Source organism: Topomyia yanbarensis, chromosome 3 (assembly GCF_030247195.1).
Source record: "Topomyia yanbarensis strain Yona2022 chromosome 3, ASM3024719v1, whole genome shotgun sequence".
Lineage (NCBI taxonomy): Eukaryota > Metazoa > Arthropoda > Insecta > Diptera > Culicidae > Topomyia > Topomyia yanbarensis.
Window position 1 is genome coordinate 250,121,369 of NC_080672.1, and position 20,283 is coordinate 250,141,651.

At 35.6% G+C, this 20,283-nt stretch overlaps 1 protein-coding gene across 4 annotated transcripts in view; it reads right to left on the bottom strand.

Annotated features, from left to right (window-relative positions):
- The window catches only part of LOC131689104 (lachesin-like), a 107,975-nt gene that overhangs the window by 75,960 nt on the left and 11,732 nt on the right, over positions 1–20,283 (bottom strand). For 3 of the 4 annotated variants that reach the window (XM_058973920.1, XM_058973922.1, XM_058973919.1), the window contains exon 2: positions 2,950–3,376. The exons of the other annotated variant lie outside the window; for it this stretch is intronic. In XM_058973920.1, the coding sequence (XP_058829903.1) occupies positions 2,950–3,058 (109 nt within the window). In that variant the 5' untranslated portion in view covers positions 3,059–3,376. The remainder of the gene's footprint in view (positions 1–2,949; positions 3,377–20,283) is intronic. 4 annotated transcript variants of the gene reach the window in all.

The following is a 20,283-nucleotide window of genomic DNA, read 5'->3' on the forward strand; positions in this document are numbered from 1 at the left end:
TTTAATCGTTTTCGTAATTTCACCCATTCAATTTACTATTTATATATTATTTTTGTTCTTTTGTTTTTAATCTTCTTAAGGTTGCACAGAGAATGCGCAAAATTCGCAAACGAAAAAAGCAGTTTTTTTCCACACCGTATGTCAGATCTTCATAAAAATCAATCAGCAGTACTGTAACAACATTCAACAATGTCGTTTATTTCAATTATTTTATCCATAAAATAATTTTGTTTTCAATTTATTTCGATGATTTTATTTAAATTATTAAGTTCAGTTTTTTTATTTCATTCATTTTATTAGGTTCATAGAACAAAAAGACTTCTATGTCATTCATTTTTATATATTTTATTCATATTGAACACATTATTAATATTATTCAATTGATTGGTTTTAGTCATATCATTGAATTTAACTTTTATTTTTTATTTATTTCCATTTTTGCATTTATTTTGATTCTTTTACAATTTAATACCTATTTTATTCATTAAATTTATCTCATAAATTTCATTCCTTTTTATTTTATTAGTTTTATGCATCTTATACTTTTTATTCAATTTATCCTTTGGTTGATCTCGGACGAGATAGACGTGATAAATCGGTCTGCGTTTGTTCGACATATATAGCTATATCAGCAGCAGAAAAGCTAAATTCCCAGCTCCTATTCTATTATTCCTTCAACTTTGTTTTATTTTATTTTTGATTATTTTTTCTTTTTGCTCATAAATTTTCTTGGTGACGGTGATACCTGCCGTCCCATTGTCTGACGAGGACGACATGGATCATCACGTCACTCCCTTGTTTAAACCAGCCGGTACAAAACCGAAAACTCAACACATTAACCAAAATTCCTCCTTACCGCTGCCTTCCTTGATTCCCTTGGGTTATTGTAACGGTTTTGGTACGAGTGTAGCAGCGGGTTCTGGTACCGGTACTGATGGTACTGGTAACAAAAATGTCGTTCCCAACCATAATGTTCCGCGTGTTCAGCAATACTATGACCGTTCAAGCGATCGATTCGTAGTCTATTTCCGGTCAAAAAGAGAACCCTCGAGGGTCTTTAGTGTGAGCCTGACTGTCAATTTCACTAGCGTGTGCGAAATTATTAAGGTTAGCGCGACTAAACTTCGCGTCGACACATTAAAGCAACTTCTGCACTACGCACATTGTAACATTTTCGCAATTTCTGAAACATGGCTTCGCCACAATCATACTTTAAGTTTACGCCAATTCAATATTATTAGACTTGATAGGGACGATCATCGTGGAGGAGTACTTTTGAGAATACGAAAATGTTACTGCCCTTATAGAGTCAACTCGAAACTGCTGAAGTGGTGGCCAATCAAATACAGGTCAAAGAAAGAAACCTATGCGTTGCATCAGTTTATATCCCACCTAGCACCCCGTTAACCCCCGTCACCAGCTGATCAAGACGACCAAACTAAGTCTCAAGCCGCCGATTACTGGTTCTGATAGTTAAAATTTTCGAATGGGCTCTTTTTCTTTTACAAAATTTTAGAATTCCAATGTTATGTTAGTTGTCATAGCATGTATAATAAAAATGTAATATATACATTTGAAAGTTTACAATGAATATAAACAACGGTGACATATTAGTGTTCATGATTGAGAAAACTATAATTTCAGCACTAGGTGAATTAAAACAGGTTTTCATTTTCTTATTTTAATCTCTGCATTAATTTAGTTTATTTTTCTTAATAATTTCATTCAATTTCTACATTTTTACTCCCACAAAAAAGCGACGCGAGGCATTTTTTCTAATTTTTTTTCTCCTTAGCTTTAGCCTCTAGTTCAGTGAGTACTTCGCATAATTTCTGTTAAATAAATTCTCATTCTACGTTTCTGCCAAAATATTGAAGTGAGCCCTTCTAAACTAAAATTATGTGTAATTAACATTTAAAACTATTTCTATAAATCAGAAAAAAATCTCATTATGTCAGAAAGAACGCCGCTCTGTACCACGGTCTGGATTCGCCTATGCTCCTATATCGAAAACATGTGCATGTGTCGATTTGCAGAAGGTCGAGTCTATTCGTAAACATATTTGACAGTGAATTCATGTGTATTAAATTTTCTAATGACTACACTAAACGCTTCTGGAACTTAAGTGGATATTAATTGATTTCAGGCTGCAGATTCAAGTACGACTGGTTTTCCCAAAGGGATCTGAATTGGGTAATAAGACTTGCAAATACTATGCTAAATATCAGAAAGGGAGAACTACCAGAAACGTAAATAGCAAACGACAGCATTAATCACTGTCTTATGCAGCCGCTGGAAAGAAGTTTGCAAATTGTCCTTTGGGATCGCTCATATCACCTTCATTACTGTCAACTGGGATACAGTCCCTTTTGTCTGTTAAATATTCAAACACCACTTAATATGTAACTGCGTTTGAATTGCAATCTGCTCGAAGATCTAATTGTTTATGAGATAATTAAAACTTACAGAATCAAAATGTCCTCTAAAACAAAATTGGATTTGTTGAATAAATTTTATCGCCACATAAAACATAAACCCAATACATGAGATAGAATCAACAGCAAGCAATAAATTAAAAAAGAAATAGAAAAAACACATAATGAAGTCATTTTTTCTAGCCTACCGGCCGTCATGTCATGTACAGCTACCATTCTGTCTCACATCTAGATTAATGTGTTATTCAAGGCCAATACATATATGAACGAATATAAATCACTCTCAGCGCTAGATTCAAGATCACAACCCTTTAACTATATGATGCATAAAAACACGGTAATAAAGAGAGACACGTGCCTTGTTGTAATACAGTCGTTTAATTTTTTGTCCCAAGTTCCCTACGGCCAGGATACAAGAAGATAAACAACATTATAAAGCCATAAATCAAAAAATTCAATAAGCCACGGCGCACAGTAAATATGAAATTTATATATTAAACTCGGAGATACTTACCAGTATGCAGGAACGGGATTCCTTGAAGAAAGTACAACGCGAAGATCCAGGCTCGGAACAGGCAGTTCAAGTTTCTCGATAATCCCAAAAAGAAAACAATGTTTATCATAATTTAATCTTTGGTGTTCCCCCTTCACTACGATGTGTGTTCAACTTGCAGCAAATTCTGATTCCTTCCAGGATACCGAGAGGATCTCACTTTTCACAAACTTCTAATTTTCATATAACTAAACAAATGTGTTATAAAATATGCGATGTGATTCAGCTCCTCATAGCACTCCTGTTGCACTCTCTCAGCTCTTTCTCGAAGCTAGATTAACGGTACAATATATTGTTTCAGTGCTAGCACGAACAACAGCCACTGCCAGTTGTTTTATCATTTTAATTTTATCCTGGCCACTGACTGGCTGCGTGGTCACTCCAGCTCCTACGGGGGATGAGATAGACGGATTATTCTTGTTTTTATGGTAAAGCATTCGTTCTGCTTCTGTTGTGCTCAGTTTCTGGAAATTGTGTGCCCTGCCGTATGCGACATTTATTGTAGTCTGGTTATATCTTGCAGCCACCAGCTTTAGCTGCCACGGCCAGTCGAGCGACTTGCAACAAAATAGTATGGCTCATTTTATCGTCAGCAAATCTTCTTCAAATTTCATTGGCATTGTTACTCAGCGAAACTATATCACGAAATACTTGAAATACGTACGAGTTTAGTACGTTATACACACAAGTAACGGCATAAATTGGCGTGTACCAGAAAAGAACCATTCTTCTTTGAGACAAAGCTTCTGCAATCGGCGAATGTAAATAAAATACATGACAAGAGATAACAAAAACAAGATTCATGATTTCTAGGGAAAAAACCGAACAGTTCGCTTTTTGCTCAACATACATGTAGCTACAGAGTCATCATGGCTGGCGGTGGGTCTTATGACACGTAGCAGCACCACTAAGCAAAGTCGTTTAGCAAGTCGTGATTCTTTTTCACTCAATTAGATCGGGAAACGTTATGGTAAAACAGTAAAGTTTTCTTGGGGTATAATTTATATTTATTTTACTTTTAGTGTGGCCTTAGACAATTTATCTTAGTAGCCCGAATATAGGTTTTGTGGAGTCTAACAGTCTAATAAAATTAGGGCCTTCAATATTATTTACAAGGTCTAAATAGATGAAAAAGAGGGTCATCAAACTATTTGGTTTGGTAAGTATCAATCATAAGGGTGTGGTCTTAAATGGCTGTATAAATTTTGAATCCGATCTTCCGCATCACTTTCTAAATTTGCATGGCAAAATTAACTTTTCTCCACTTTCGCTCGTAAAGATAGCCATCTCCCCCAAATACTGCCATTTCACTGCGATTCTACTATGAAACGCGTTATAAATTATATCAAATTTATTACTCGATGTTGTTATGCAAAACAGCAAGTTGTTAATTTCATACCAGAAGGAAGAAATGCTTATCCTAATCTGTTCAATAACTTGGGGTCTCATACCACCAGACAAGTATTGTCACAGTCACTATTCTCGCATGATGACATTCATCATTTACATCCGGCAAGTCAACATCAGCATGATTGCCACCCCCAGGATGATTTGCGTACATTACTCCTAGGGCAATTTATGACGTTCCAACAACAAAAAACACAAAGCTACCAATGAAACGACCTGAAGCAATTTTTCCCCAAGAGAAATCGTCTTACTCGTTGCCGTCAGCTTTTCAAATAAACCTATAAATCAGAAGCTTTCTGATTCTATTCACGGATCTTTTAATCCATCCATGCCACCACACAACCTACAGCAAGGAAACAGCAAAATATGGGAATTATCCTTCGCTCCATCTGTCTATTTGGTATTAAATGGAGAATTTCCTTACAATCTACTTTAAAGGTTTTTTTGGTAGAAATAGCAATGTGATGCGAGACATTTCCAGTGGGAAGCCAAACACATATTCGCTGACATATATGTAGTAAGGAATTGATGATTTATTGATTGTAAACGCACTCATGCTTCCTTTTTGTAGGTACATACATACATACATGTACTTCAAAATCAGAAGTGGTGATTCTCATTTTCTGTTAACTTGGTTTTTGGTGGTGGCATTTGACAGATAACGAATCACTATCTGAGGCTGATAGAGAGCTGCTAACAAGTTCCACGATTTGAAATTTTCAATGGAAGAGTAGAGTGATTTGTGTTTCTGATGGCTCATTGTGTGTTGACTGATAGCACTCGCTAGATTTTAGATATTGGTTGAATCGTTGCAAGAGTGGCCTTACCATCATTCCCGATAGCAATATAACAATTTATATATACAGGGCGACGAATAGTTGATTAAATCACACACTCCTTGAAAACTATTACTATTATCAAATCTTTTAAAATTTTTCGGAAGTCGATTGTACCACTGGTAATTTTTGCCACCAATTCTACCATACTATTTTTACCTAGATTCCATTAAGGATATCGATCGGTTCATAGGAATAAAAGAGCTATGATTAAGGGGTTACACAACTGTAGAGCACGAAAAAATAGGCATATTTCGAGAATTTTTCTTGACGCAATAAAGAAGTGAATCGAGATCTTGTTAAATGAGATTTAAAACATAAGTATTGAATCACACAAAATAATTTTTTCGAGCAATTTCATCACAAGATGGTGGATGTGCAGCATTTTTCCCCATGCGCGTTTTTTTTGGAAGGGGTCCACGGCCGAAAACCTTTCTCCCGTAATTTTGGACCTAGAGACAAAAACTAAAGTTTTTCTGATTCCATGTGTCAATAGTAAGCGACTTACGTAGGATTTTATCGATATTTTGATCCGTCGCGAAATGGTGCAGTTTTGAGTGTAGAAACGCCGAAAATGTCATCAAAATGGACACAAAATTATTATTTAATAAAGTTAAACAAAAAAAAAATTCCTACGTACGTCGCTGGAGAAAACAAATTTAAGTATGCTGTAAAATTTCAAAGCGATCAAAAATCATTTCGACGTCAATATATCAATATTCTCATTTTGAGAAAATTGCGTCTGAAAAATTACCTCGTACTTTAAATTCCCATTTATGAACTAGAGCTTGATACAAGAACCAAACAACGTAATGCCGTGTTAAATTAACAAATTTTTTTCCCGAAAAATATACCAGATTTTAAAAAAAAATTATTTTGAACGATTTTTGCAGATAAATGTTTGGGTACCATTAGAAACATCGCACTGGTTTTGTGCCCTCTCCCATAAACCCTTTTCGACGCGACGCTAGCTTATAGTTCATGCGGGTGAACCCTTTTGTTTAAAGCAGATGAATATGTGACGTTTATTTTGATCCCTTTCTCGGTGTTGGGATGTTTTTGGACCGTTTTTAAATATATTCTTTTTCATTAAGAAAAGGGCTAATAAACAATTCTTTCCGTTTCGTTGTTTGGTGCATATGAACCGTTAATTTTTGAGGGGAAATAAACAAAACAAATTATTTTGCTTACGTGCCTTTTCGATAATCTTTTATTTCGCGGACAGCCAGCCTTCAGAATCGACTTATTTAAGGTGTGTATAAAGCATCTTAAAGCACATTTTAGACTAATAAATAGAAAATCGATTTTTTTTTTAATTCTATAGGTGTAACCCTTAAGGTATGTGACGAATTGCACATTGTTTTTTTTGTCAAAATCGTGCGATCCATTATGCCTAAATCGTTAAATTTAGGTCAACGACTTCTTCGGAAGAATTTTTGGACATTATGAGCGCTTTCATGTGGTGTAATTATTTTATTGATGTATCCCCCTTAAAGTGTGATATATTTACCAACTTTCTTGCAAGTGCATATATAAATATTAAATCTTCGGCAATGTTGTAGAGTAAGCTTTTCCCAACAACTATGCTGAAGACACAAAGTCTTTATCTTTAATATCTACAACATTATTGCTAGTTGTTCGTGGATGAAACCTTCAAAGAAAATTCATTAATACAATTTTTAAATATCCTTCCACCATGTTCGGTAGGCTTCGGAAAGAGGTTTGAATAATCAAAATGGACAACTTTCTATATTACAACAATTACTTATATAGTATATTTTCGAAGAGGTTTGGCAATTTTTCAAAATTAAGTGTTTCAAATGGCGATTGGTTGTTCACGTGGAAACGGCTGGGTAGAGGTCACTAGTGTTTTGAAACTACTCACAAAAATAGCAAGGTTTGTCATTTGCTGCTATGAATTATCTTTGCTGAATACACGAAGTCTCTTCTTTAAATGCTTAATAAGTTATACTTCTTCGTAATTGGACGAACCCCAAAAATTTTCATCTAGTTTAAAAAAATGAAGCTGTGAGAAAAAGTATTTTCAAGCCTAATTTTGGATCGCTGAACATGAAAACAATATTCATTTTTACATTTCTTACAAAAAAATGTATAGGATTCGCTCAAACTTTGAAAAACTTTTCAGAGGCCTGGAGGGCCGAGTCTCATATACCAATCGACTCAGCTCGACAAATAGGGACAATTTCTGTATGTGTGTGTGTGGGTATATACATACGTATACGTGCACTAATGTCATGTAATTATCTCAACAACCCAACAACCGCTGATTTTATCGAAATTAGTTTCAAATGAAAGGCCTAGCGTTGGCATTTGACACTATTATTTTTGTTTTTCGATATGTTGTTTACTTTCTGAGATATGGATGATGTTATCAAAACACAAAGGGTTTTTAGCAAATAACTTTCACACAGGGCAATGCAATCGTATTATATACACATAATTAAAAAATATGTAAAATTACCTTTCTAACAAGCTATAGATTGTTAAAATCCGTTCACGAACGGCGGAGATATTATACATTTTGTATTTTTATTCCTCGCTTACCAATTTTCACTTACTAAAAATGAGATCGTTACATACAGAGTATTACTTGACGGGTGTTTTAGGGGCAAAGCTAAACTGATTTTGAATATCGGGGTATGTAAACACATCTGCGTGAATCAAGGAATTCGATTCTGAAAACATTTTGATAATTTACTTGATAATTTAATAACTATTTCTGAAAAATTAATACGCAAATTTACTTCAAAGACAAAACAATGTGTAAATTCACTTCAAAGTGAAAATTTGTCCAGAGTTGAAGGATTTATCCGTTGGATTAGGCATTGCATTCAGTCGTGAGATAGACGTTGGATGGTATATAGATGCACCGATCACCAAGTAATCCCCCTAGTAGTGAGAAAATAGATTTCTAACATAGTTCATATTCATATTATACTCGTAGCATCACCGAGAACAACTGTGTTTTTGATTACCAAAATTCTAGTAAAACTTTATCATCTTTTGCAAGATTTATATTATAGTAATGATGGCGTAAAAATTATCAGTTGTATTATAAAGATGTAAGGAATCAAAATTTCGCCCTATATGCAAAAAAATGTCACAGCACTAACCATCATTTACCATTCCTCACCTGTCGCCCCTCCCGACCCGATCTCTCCACCATCGTGTTCGTTGCAACTGTTAAAACTCAGATCTATCCTGATATTTCCAAATCCATTTTTAAGATGTGTCATAAGATCTTCAAATAATCTGAAATATTTGTTAGTATCCAAGTTAATGTATTTGTTCAGGTTAAAGAAAACAAACCTATTTTTGTCTTCTGTTTCCCTATAAATAGTTATCCATTTTAGTTTAGAACAGTGCCACTTGCGGAAACAAACTAAATATTACATTCTACTTTAAAAAGAAAATATTTGGGGTCCTGGCAAAATTTGCGAAATATTTGTATTATGAGAAAACTATAATTTATGTTCTAACCCTGCTGTCCTCTGAAGATGAAGGGCTATTCCTTCGAAACGTTGCACTAAGGAGATATGACCAAAAATCGAAAACTATATCAACTCCAATTTAATTCAATTCTATACTGGGGTTTGTAAATACTATAATTAAGGAAATCCTTGGGTATTTCAAACTGGGTAATATGTTTGATTGAAGACAAAAATGTTGAAAAGAGACATGCACGTGCACGTGGGTACTTTTTTAAACTTTTCGTATCTCTACTGAATTTTGAATGAAACATATGCTCAATTGTGCCATATGAAAATTGAGAACACCTGTTTTGGGTTGATATTATTGAAAATGCATATTCATTGTAGTGGAATGCACTTTTATGAAAAATAACGGATCAAATTCCCGGGAAAAATGGCGTCTAAAGTCCTCTGAACCATCGAGCTATACTTGCATCCCAGTAAAACGATGCTTTTAACTTATAGCGATGGCTTCAATTGCTCAAATCTGCCTTATTCTGAGAACGCTTCAATAGAAGCTTCAATGCCAGAATTAGTACAGGTATTGGACAATTCAATAGACGTTTCGTTTGAGTGCTCCGTATTCTACACGTAAATTAGCGAGGATTACAATCACAGTTTATGCATTGTACAGATAGTTGATCTCACTGAATTTATGTCATACATATAACTTTGTAACTACAACTGATACTGAGTTGTACTGAAAAACCCTATATACATTTTTGATGGTCAATGTTCTTTGTGATCGTTCCCTTTTTCTTATAATTTTTCTTTGTTTTAGCTTTTGTGAACGATTTTGTTGGTCTAGATAGGTGTAGAAAAATATGTTTCATATGTCTGTATAAATAACATAGGGCTTATGTAGGTCACCGTTCTCCTTTTGCTGTTGAATTGGTTGGTGGTTATGCTGCAAGGGAGATGACAGCTATGCATCGAGGCCATCGTAAAAAGGTAAGATAGTGACGGACCACGGCATCGATCAGACGCCCGATCAGTTTTGTTTGTTTTCGGGACAGTTTCCCGCCACCATAACCAGTACGGTATAGTGCGCGTGTGCGACGGTGAAAATCCCCGTCGGAAAGTGCGGACCCATGGTTCGGGTACTCGTGTAAGTGGTGTTGGTTCGCCTAAGTGGGACAGCTAACAGTTAAGGAGCATTCTCGCGTCCCCGGCTAAAACCCAAGGAACCAAACAGCGACCGTTCTTGCTATAGAGGATAAGTCAAACGAGCCTAGCTCTCCTCTATATCTAAACGCCAAGGAGAACGAAGCAGGGTGGACTAATGTTCCACCTGGGAAGTGCACTGCGGTAACTTCTGGGATCGTTTACGGCGAGTAGACGATCCAGTGATTTATCACCACGGTCGCTAGGGAGGTTCCTACAAAAGAGTCAAGCTCACCTCCCTAGCTAAAAAAAGGACCGCTGCCGGAGCAGCCAACAAAGATACGACCGAAGGAGAACGCGGCCGTTGTTGACCCGGCCAGTCGGAAGATACTGCACGTCCCCAGCAGCAGCCGATTAATTATCAGAGTGTCGAGCAGTGCAGGGAGAGTGGACGCAGCAAATAAAAGTTGGTAAATTTAGTTTATTTGTTTGTTTACTTTTTATTGTTACGACAATCCGAAATTCTGTAGAGGCACCTAGGCCGCCCTGAAAAGAAGGGTCCGCCGGGCAAATAAGAACCCGAGTAGTGGACTTACACTTACTTACAAATTTCAAGAATGTTCGTGTCTCAAAAGCGGTCCAGGGACACTTTCAATTGCCTCTGGCTTTTCGATGAATTTAAATACTTATTCTGGTAGTTTAAACCATTCCTTTTGAGATGCCCTGTCCAAAAACATATAATATATGTCGATCATATGTAAAAAAAAATTATTTAGCTTCGCATCCGTTTATAAGCAGTCAATTGGTTTCTGGAACAATTGTTAAATATGTACTCACCACAGACAAAACAAAACTTTTCCAACGAATATTTGTACATTTTAAAAAGAGCACTTAGTTGTACAATAAAAAAATCCACAAACAAATTCAAATGTCTATGTTAACAAACGCTACACGGGGTGGCACGAGTAATGATACACTCATTTAAGAGCCCCTTGTTGCTACACCACGAGAAATCTGTGTGTATTTTTGTTGTAAAAGTTAAATTCCATTAGGGTCCAGCAGTCAATGAAATGCGATATCAGAGTTTTTGGGTTGGGGACATGGTAGGTTACTACTGATGGGTGCAAACTAAAAAAGACTGTACCCAACACAAACGATAACTATCAAGTGTAGAAGATTATTTCAGCCGAAAGTATGATTGTGCGAAATATACCAAGTTACAATTTTTGCTTTTTTTTTTGCTTTATTCCATCTACATTCTTCATCCGATTTTTGTGATTATTGGTTTGAAATTTATGCAAAAAGATTATCTATCACATTAGATTCTAAAAGAATTTTCTCCTATCCTTGATTTGTTATAAAAAGTTAACTACAAATAGGCGCTTTAAAAAAAACTTTATCCATCTAGCAGTGAGATGAGACATTTCTTACATATATCACTGCTGGATCATTTATTAGTTTGCAGAGCTCATACGAAGTAGGCCACACGACAGTTTCTAGTCCTGCAGGAATGAAACCTCCAATAAAATGAATAAATTATAGAAAACCAATAAAACGAACGAAATAAATAAATAGAGCGAAAGATGAAAAAAGGTTTTCAAATTCAAAAAATGAATAGAATGATTAATATACATCAAATTATTGAAATACATAAATCAAATTAGATTAGCTCATTAAATGGATATCCTCACACAGTTTTGCACCCCCTCCATCGTAGCTTAAATTATTCTTATCGTATGCCGCCTTGAAATCGACGAACAGGTGGTGCGTTGGGACCTGGCATTCACGACATTTCTTGAGAATTTGCTGCACGCTCAAGATCTGGTCTGTTGTCGAGCGCCCATTGATAAAACCGGCCTTCCCACGAACTCATTAGTGATAGGCGTCGAGAGATAACCTGGAATAACACTTTGTAGACGGCATTGAGTATGGTGATCGCTCTATAGTTCTCATATTCTAGCCTGTCGTCCTTCTTATAGATGGGGCAAATAACCCCTTGTTTTCACTCTTTCGGTGAATTTTCGTTGCATTATATCAACGAATTTCCAATGAAAATAGACGGGAGGATTGTTCATATGTTCGCAGACGATGTAAAAATCTAATTCGGTTGCTCTAATCAGATAGAATATAAGAAATTGGAAAATTCGTAGCTTTTTTTCTGAAAATTGCGTAACGCTCTATAAAAAGCATTTAAAATTGAATTTTTGGGAATATTATAGGTGTAGGATTTGGTTTCGGGAGGAGCTTTAAAATTATTGCATAAATGTATTAATTCTGATGACTTGAGATAGTCACTGGAAACTGAATGTAATTATGAAAAGTTCTTAGTGGAAACAGTTCCATAACTAAGACAATAGACATTAAAAATTCTAAAAATACGTTATTTGTTACAAGCAAGGCTATAATGCATCGACGAATTGAATTTTAATATTATTATTATTAATTTAAAATTATAATTTTCTCCAGTTACAAAAATGAATATTCAAGAGTTCAAAGTATTTAGGAGTGCTTGCTACGTATTCTAGACTACCCGTTTACAAGATATAGAAGACGAGTAGAAAAATATCTAAAATACCCGTCTCACGAAACTTCACACGCATTTGCTAGTCAAATCGTGTTCCGCCGTGATGGGGGACGAAACCAGCGTCAAGGTTATCTCCATGGATAGGAAAATATCAATGTGAAATCCGGAGAATAACTATTTATTCATCTATTTAAATAGATTCTTTCACAGATCTCAATTCTTTTTTATGAAATTGATATGTTTTATATGATTGGGCTTACGAACTAATATTCTAAAGAAAATCACTTAGCACTTATTACTCAAAGTTTCTAATTTGGACAAAATTTGTTAAATAAAACATTGTTGACACCACCAATATAATAAATATGAGTGAACTTAACCCTTCGGCACTCGCGCCGTTGTATTTTGTACAACACGTCTTCCAAAACTCTAGCGAAATTCTTCTTCCAGCACCAGCGGCTGCTCATTCGGAGCCATTCGCGCGAGTGCCGGAGGGTTAAAAATTTCAGCATCACAGATGGAAGAGAACACATCGCGCTTACTTCTTCTTTGCCGAAGAGGCGTCCTTTTATAGTTGTCTGTTTTTAAATTACATCAAATTATCCGGTTCCGGTTTTGCAAAACGTATGTCAATTCGTTAAACAAATATATTGACACTTACTTTCTGAATAAAAATAATTGGCTCTTGATTTTTTTTACCATCATCATCAGCTTTGGAAGAGATGTATGACTTCTTGAAGAAAGTTGTGAAGCTTGTTTAATTACAGGATTGTTTTACCACTATTTGGAAAATAATTCTAATTAAAGTTATTGCACCTAACGCTTCAAAGTTGCACGGATAACGAAAACTAAAATGTCATTGAATTAAAACTGAAATGAGAAGATCAGAGCGCAATTCAGAAAGCACTCGTTTTGAGTGTATACAAAAAATAGCAGAGGTTGTCTTGAATTTCCATTGGTTGATTCTTTTTTCCTCTGATTTAAGATTATCTCTCTCCTTTTATTCCAAGACGAGCAAAAACAGAACGAAAGACTGTCACATACTGACATCAAATCGAAAAATTTATCCCAACTTATTGGCTTATAGATTCAACCAGTCACAACATTTTAGTCTCGTTTGTCTATTGATGTCTGTTCGCTGTATTGTCACGCAGCTTGCATGGACATTATTTGGAAACGATAGAAAACTACTAAAGTGCTACTGCCGGTGCAACATTAAGTGTATCGAGTGAACATTGGCTAAGAGCACAAATTGAAAGTAGACATTATCTATCAATTCTTTGATCGATTGATATGTGATTTAGCAGCAATTGGTATCCGATTGAAAGAGAAAACCAAAATCATGACCTTTAGTTCTATTGCTACTGTGTAGGTTTTCTTCATAATAGCAAAGATAATATTACACGAGTGTATTGTTTTATGTTTTACAACTTTTTCACATGTTCACTTTTAAATGAATTTTACTTTTACACGTATGTTAAAGATGTCACGGTTTTACGGATTACAGTTTATTAGAACGGAACGAATTCCTCGTAAAAATGAAATGAAGTTTCATTAAAAATGATATTGCGTAATTACGCAAAAAACTGCCTTCTCGGCTCTATCGTTTTCAGACAATTTGAAATATTTTTTGTGTAGCACGCTTGAATGTGTGTGATGCCTGGTATTCATACTAAGAGTGTAGAGTACACAGTGTGCCTTCATTTATATCTCACTATTGTACATGCTGCCATTATGTTTGCTAATATCTGATTTCTTCCTTGCTTCTTGCTCTTACGAGTGTGAATTCCTCAATGATGGAAGTGGTTGTACTTGACGCAGCTTTTGCCGTTGTCAATGTTACCCGAGCAGCTGCCACAAATTTTGTAAATGTTTATATCCAGCGGTTTCCAAGCAAGGTATGGCGCACAGAACTGGCACGCATTGATTCGTCCTTGATATGCGCAAAGAATTTTCTGTGTAACGATACTATTGCATAATGTTTCGTACTGCAGGGTCAGGTAGAGGGAAATGGATCGGCCCACCGACATTCTCAGCACATAAACACCAATTGAAATACCGGGAAGTAATTTCTACACGTGCCCTTCGGAATGGATTTTACCAAATGTGCCATGAATCTGCAAGTAAGCGGTATCCGATCTTGTAGCCGAACATTTGTTTTCTCATCGTCCATGTATAGGAGGATCTTAGTTGTAGCATTGTAACACACAACCATGTGTTTTAAGTTGCTCGAAATGAATGGTTTCGTCTGGACTAATTTGTTTAGCGCTATGAGCGCTAAATGCCTGACATGGTAGAATAAAGGCGGCTTCCGAGAGTCTAACCTCCATTTATACCTTCCGGAAATGTTCCACAGTAGCAATGTTCGGTTTGGCCAGAGCACCACTTCTTGCTTCTGCTACTCACTCATCTCAACTGATTACTACAGCAAGAATTATAGTAACAGTTTCTTATGTTCTTCAGACAAGGCACTCAACATAAAAGTAACTATTTTTATCGTTTACTTCACACTGGCTCGAGCAAAAGCATAAAACACACTAAATTTCGTAACCATTGTCTTTGGTGGTTGGAACTATCCATCTTTTAATTATTTTTTTTTTCAATAATTCGTTCAAACCAAACGAGCTACAAATTTTGTTAAATGTCGCCGAAAAACACGTTTTTCTTAAATTTATTTTTGTAAAATTTGAGAAGGGGCACTTTAGCCCCTTAACCCTCCTCTGGCTACATGCCTGTGTAGAAGATTAGCTCTTAAATCGAGCCAAATAAATAAATAAAATCAAATCTCTCGAAATTAAATTCCAAAGTTTCTTCGAAAAATCTTGTCAGTGATTAAAGATACATTTAGTTTCGTGAAATAAATTTTTTATTTGTAAATAACTTACGGGACTGGATTTTTTTCAGTGACTTGTTTCGTCATCATTAGAAGAATCAGCAACTTTCTTCAATAAAAGCTCTAATGTTGCGAAATTTTTTAGAAGTGATTAAATGCTTTTGAATCACTGTTGGAATATTTTTTTACATTTGAAAATGCAGCATTTAATTACATAAACTAGCATGTTCTGCACTTGATATTTACTTGAAGTTTTATCAAAATTTATAACTTTATTATTATATTATTTAAAAGATTTGTTCGATGGACTAAAAAATTGTAGAGGAAATCCACGAAGATTCGTCCGAAAATCTTTAAATTCGTAATCCACCATCTTCGATTCCGATGAAACATTCCACGTTTCACCGGCATGGAAAACTAAACATTTTCCACTATCAATGAGATCGTTTTGGCACAAGAGCAATTTTTTAAAAGGAAGTAGGAGTTTTTTGAGGCACCGTTTTCAAAAACATATTAACATTCAAACATGTTTTTAAATTTCATGCAAATTGGCAGATAATACTATAATTATACCATAAAATATGATGCTAATTGTCATTTTAAATCAAAATGCAGAACTATTTGGATTTTTTTTCGCCGAAAACAATTAATTCGTGTTATTATGCCCTTTTTATAAATTACTCACTTTTCACTATTATGAAAATCAACAATCAACTGCTTCTCATTTTAAACTAGAAAAAGAATTTTTAGTGTATTTGGGTTATCAATAAGAAAGTTTTCCTGACAACAGCTTTTAGCATATAGCTAACTGTTTGCTGTGGATGCAGTCGTATGATGCTTAGCCGCATATGCATATGTCAAAATTATCACATGTAAGTAGAGAACTCCACAACACATGAGACAGTTATGCATATAGCGGTAGTAAACACCATCCAAATATTCTTCAGTGAGAGGCGGTAGTGTTTCAGCATTCTTTGCTTCCTTAACGCTGTCAGCATGGCATCCAATCGCATTCAATCCATCATACGACAAAATCCTACTCTCTACCAGGCAAAAAAACACTTTTAAACTTCGTCTTACTTACACTTCTCAAATAAGTCATCCTCGTGTCACCAGCACCACCCTCTACTGGAGTTCAGAAGGCCAAGTTTTGTTCTTTGCTTTGGCTCAAAGCGAGTAAAAACTTTACTAAATTGTGCTGCAGATAAAAAAAAGTTTCATTGTTTATCTGCTCAGTCACTTCTCACGCTTAGTGATTGTTGAAAATAATTGAAATAAACTCGATTCAAGTCAAGAGTTGTCCAAAAGAAATAAAATTACATTGCTCATTATGAGTCATTTCATGCCAACTCACGCCATCTCGGTTGGCAAAAGTGGCAGTTCAACGGAAGATCGCAGTGCATTCAGGCGCCATTCATATGAAGGGAAAATTGCCGTGGGGTGAGTTGACTAATGACGTATTCTAACGAAAGATGTGTCCGATAAGTAATGTTTCTTAAATGGGTCAATATCATATTCAGCAACTAAACGTAAAGTAATTTTAGACGGTACATTTTTTTTAAATCCACTAAAAGATTTCACGTAACATTCCGAAATAAGAAGGATGTACTTGGGATTACTAAAATATCATGCGTCTCCATAATATGTGTTCCTATGTTGAAACTCGGTACTTGCAACGTCCATTACATCTTATTTGTCGGCTTGAAGTCGAATACCTACAGCAATTTGAAAAAAGTGTGACTGACGAAGAAATTGACAAACTAAAACAAACAATTGTTCATTATTTCAGTTCCCTTCACCGTACTTCTGGAGCAATTATTTTCCGTACGGTATGCTCTTGAAATCCTCCTCGAAATGGTGATCCTTCTGACTCCGTCATGGGTAACGGAAATAGTCCTCCCTGATTCATACTTTACACTGATAACTTCACTGGACCATGGATAGTGTCCTTTCGGTCTAAATAAAACACATTATTAGCATTTCTCAGGACATGACGCATACTATTCGGCTATGACCACTGGCGGCTCCAGGGGGAGGCACGGGAGGGGGGCACGTACCCCCCCCCCCCCTATTCAGCCAGAAAGATTTCCATCCTTAGTGGCTTCCTTAAAGAACATTTTAAAAATGTTCCGTGTTTGATTTCAGAAGTTCTTTGCCACACTCCACGTATGTCGAGAAATGCGTTTCCAAGCATCAAAATTTCATTTTCCAAATCGTGCATCAAATACATCTTTTTCAAGAAGGCGTGCCACCTCCCCCCCCCCTTTACCATCCGGCTGGAGCCGCCTATGGCTATGATCGAAATCAGCAAGGTTCGCCCTAGGCCCTTGCGCGTTGCGGTTGATAGTCTGAAGCAAGCAGTCTGCGACTTTGATGTACATGAAGTAGTTTCTGAGACAGATCTTACTTGCGAGGATCTGTCGAGGGTCTGTATTGGCTGATTTTAAAAACCATACTTCCGGAAGTGAAATAACGCTATGGACAGAAACAAAAGCCACCCTAAAGGAACGTTTCAAGCGCTCTTTTGCAGACAGGTTAAAGAGTGCTTTGCCACCTGTTCTTTTAGAAGTATATTTCTCACTTGAAAACTTACAGGATTGATTCTGTTGGATCGCAAGAGGTAACATCTTATGTTTTTACGGGGCCATCTTGGAAGCGGAAAAATATTTCCTACCTTAGATAACCTCGTAGGGGTTCCATACTCTCTCTGTGAGTATGCCAACAACATTAAGTAACAACATTGGACGTGCTGCATCAAAGCCGAAACTAGTTGCTCCCGAACTTTGTAGTTTAAGATCCAATAAGGAGTAGTAAACTCTTCCAAGGACACCATAACTTAATAATGTTTGGATTTGTTAGGATTTGTGCCCTTCACGTAAATGTTTACCCAATATTGCATAATGATCAAATGTCCCTTTTTTTAAACAGCTATTTAATCGAGTAGTAGAGTTTCTAACTCCGTGAATTAAATTTTCACAAATTTTATTGATACTGATCCCCTTAAAAGCCTGCTGGTAACTGTTCTCTTTATAAAGAAAACATTTTTTGAGCAGTTGATTACTAAATAGTTTCGATGGCTAATTCATCGAATGGATAATTCATCGGACTAGACCACGGATCTGACTACAGAGGAATTGCAGAAGTATCCTCCCGAAAATTGATTCCTTCGAATTTTTATATATATTTTGAAGTGTGACATATTTTCATTGCGTAAAACATGTTTTTCTTCAGAAATATACCTTCACTTTTTCGATTTAAATAAGATTTGCTTGGATCTAGAAGATTCCTATGGAGGAGTACTTTTGCAGATCAAATGTGCTCTGCTTTAAATCGAATTAACCATCTCTCGACACCAGGTATTGAAGCGACTGCTTGTCAAGTTGGAAATAAAGGGAAAGGCTTATCATTGCTTCTATGTAGATATATTCCTCCCAGAGTCTTGGTAAGGCACCGATTTAGTTGAAATATTAACAGAATTTCTACCCGCAGCGCGCAGCCGATACAGCTAAATTGCATGTGGAAGATAACCCCTGATCCCCTCAGTAGCCATCCAAACCTTATTTTGATTTTAATGACTAAGTACTCCAGACCATCGAAAGCAATCTATGTCTAATATGACCTCGCGCGAAACGTTACAAGAGCTTTTTCGTAGAATATAACTAGCTTGATTTACAACACCCCGATTCTAACTAAAACGAAACAAAGAGGTACTCGGCGCAAACACGTGCGATCGATCTTCCACACTATGGTGGTATACACAGTGGCCAAATGTAGAATCGAAAAAGTTCTTCGCGGTTATTTGAACGTTGCACTATGGGGTAACTATGCCAAAACGCTGGACAAAATTTTTTCTGCTGTTCTATGTATTATTTTGCATTTATAAATGAAGGTAAGCAATTAAGCATACATAATTGACATTAAGCGCATTCTGTTTTTCCGATATTTTCGCTTAAACCTAACCTAAACTGTTTCAAAACGTTGTTGTTTATAAACAACATGGGCATGCAGAGGGTAATGAAATCAATAAAACGAAAAGAACGAATAAAATAAACAAAATTTAAAAAAAGATAATTGGTTAAAATGAAAAAATAGACAATATTAAAAAAGTTATTAAAATAGAATAAATAGAATCTACAGTGCTGCAACTCAGACACAAGGCCTCCGTACGTCAGTTACTCCTCTTGCTACTGCTTGACCCAACGTAGTTTGGTTGGTTTGGTTCGAACTAAAGCATTCATCACTATGGCCGACTTTTCGCAGACACAGTCGATCTGAGTGTTGAAGTACATATGGTAGCTTACAGATTATGATTTGTTCTCCCACAATGGGTTAGCTCATTTGGTGGCTATAACCGCGCAATATGGATTTCGCCATTTTTATGTCTGAGACGGCACTCTCTCGATCACTATGCGAATAGCGTCCGGGATATTTTTTTGTCAAACCTTGATCGCTCTCTTGAAAAACATCAATGCAGTAAATTCACCGTACTGTGCCGAATCAAATACAATAATTCGATAATTACTCAATAATAAAAAATCCATGAATCAAACAGGCACATAAAAACAAAATGTAAAAATTATTCACACTTTCGTACTCAATCGTGACGTCAATACACAAATAAAAGCCATTATATATATATATATATATATATATATATATATATATATATATATATATATATATATATATATATATATATATATATATATATATATATATATATATATATATATATGTATATATATATATATATATATATATATATATATATATATATATATATATATATATATATATATATATATATATATATATATATATATATATATAATGAATCCATTACTGGAAATGAAAATAAAGTAGGGTAGACGAGCCCTTATTCATCTCATTAGTCAGTATGTCACACTATTTCGTTGATAACTCGACTTAGAGTGACTGGATTGCGGTTAAATAGGTGTCATCATCTTTGCTACGTTCCTAAGAAGCAGAACAGTTAAAATTTTTGCCTGGAAAATGTGAAATGCTCGTGTTTGTGCGAAGTGAAAAGTCGAGTACAACGTACCCTTATTCATCCTACCATTTGAGCTAATGCGTTGAATA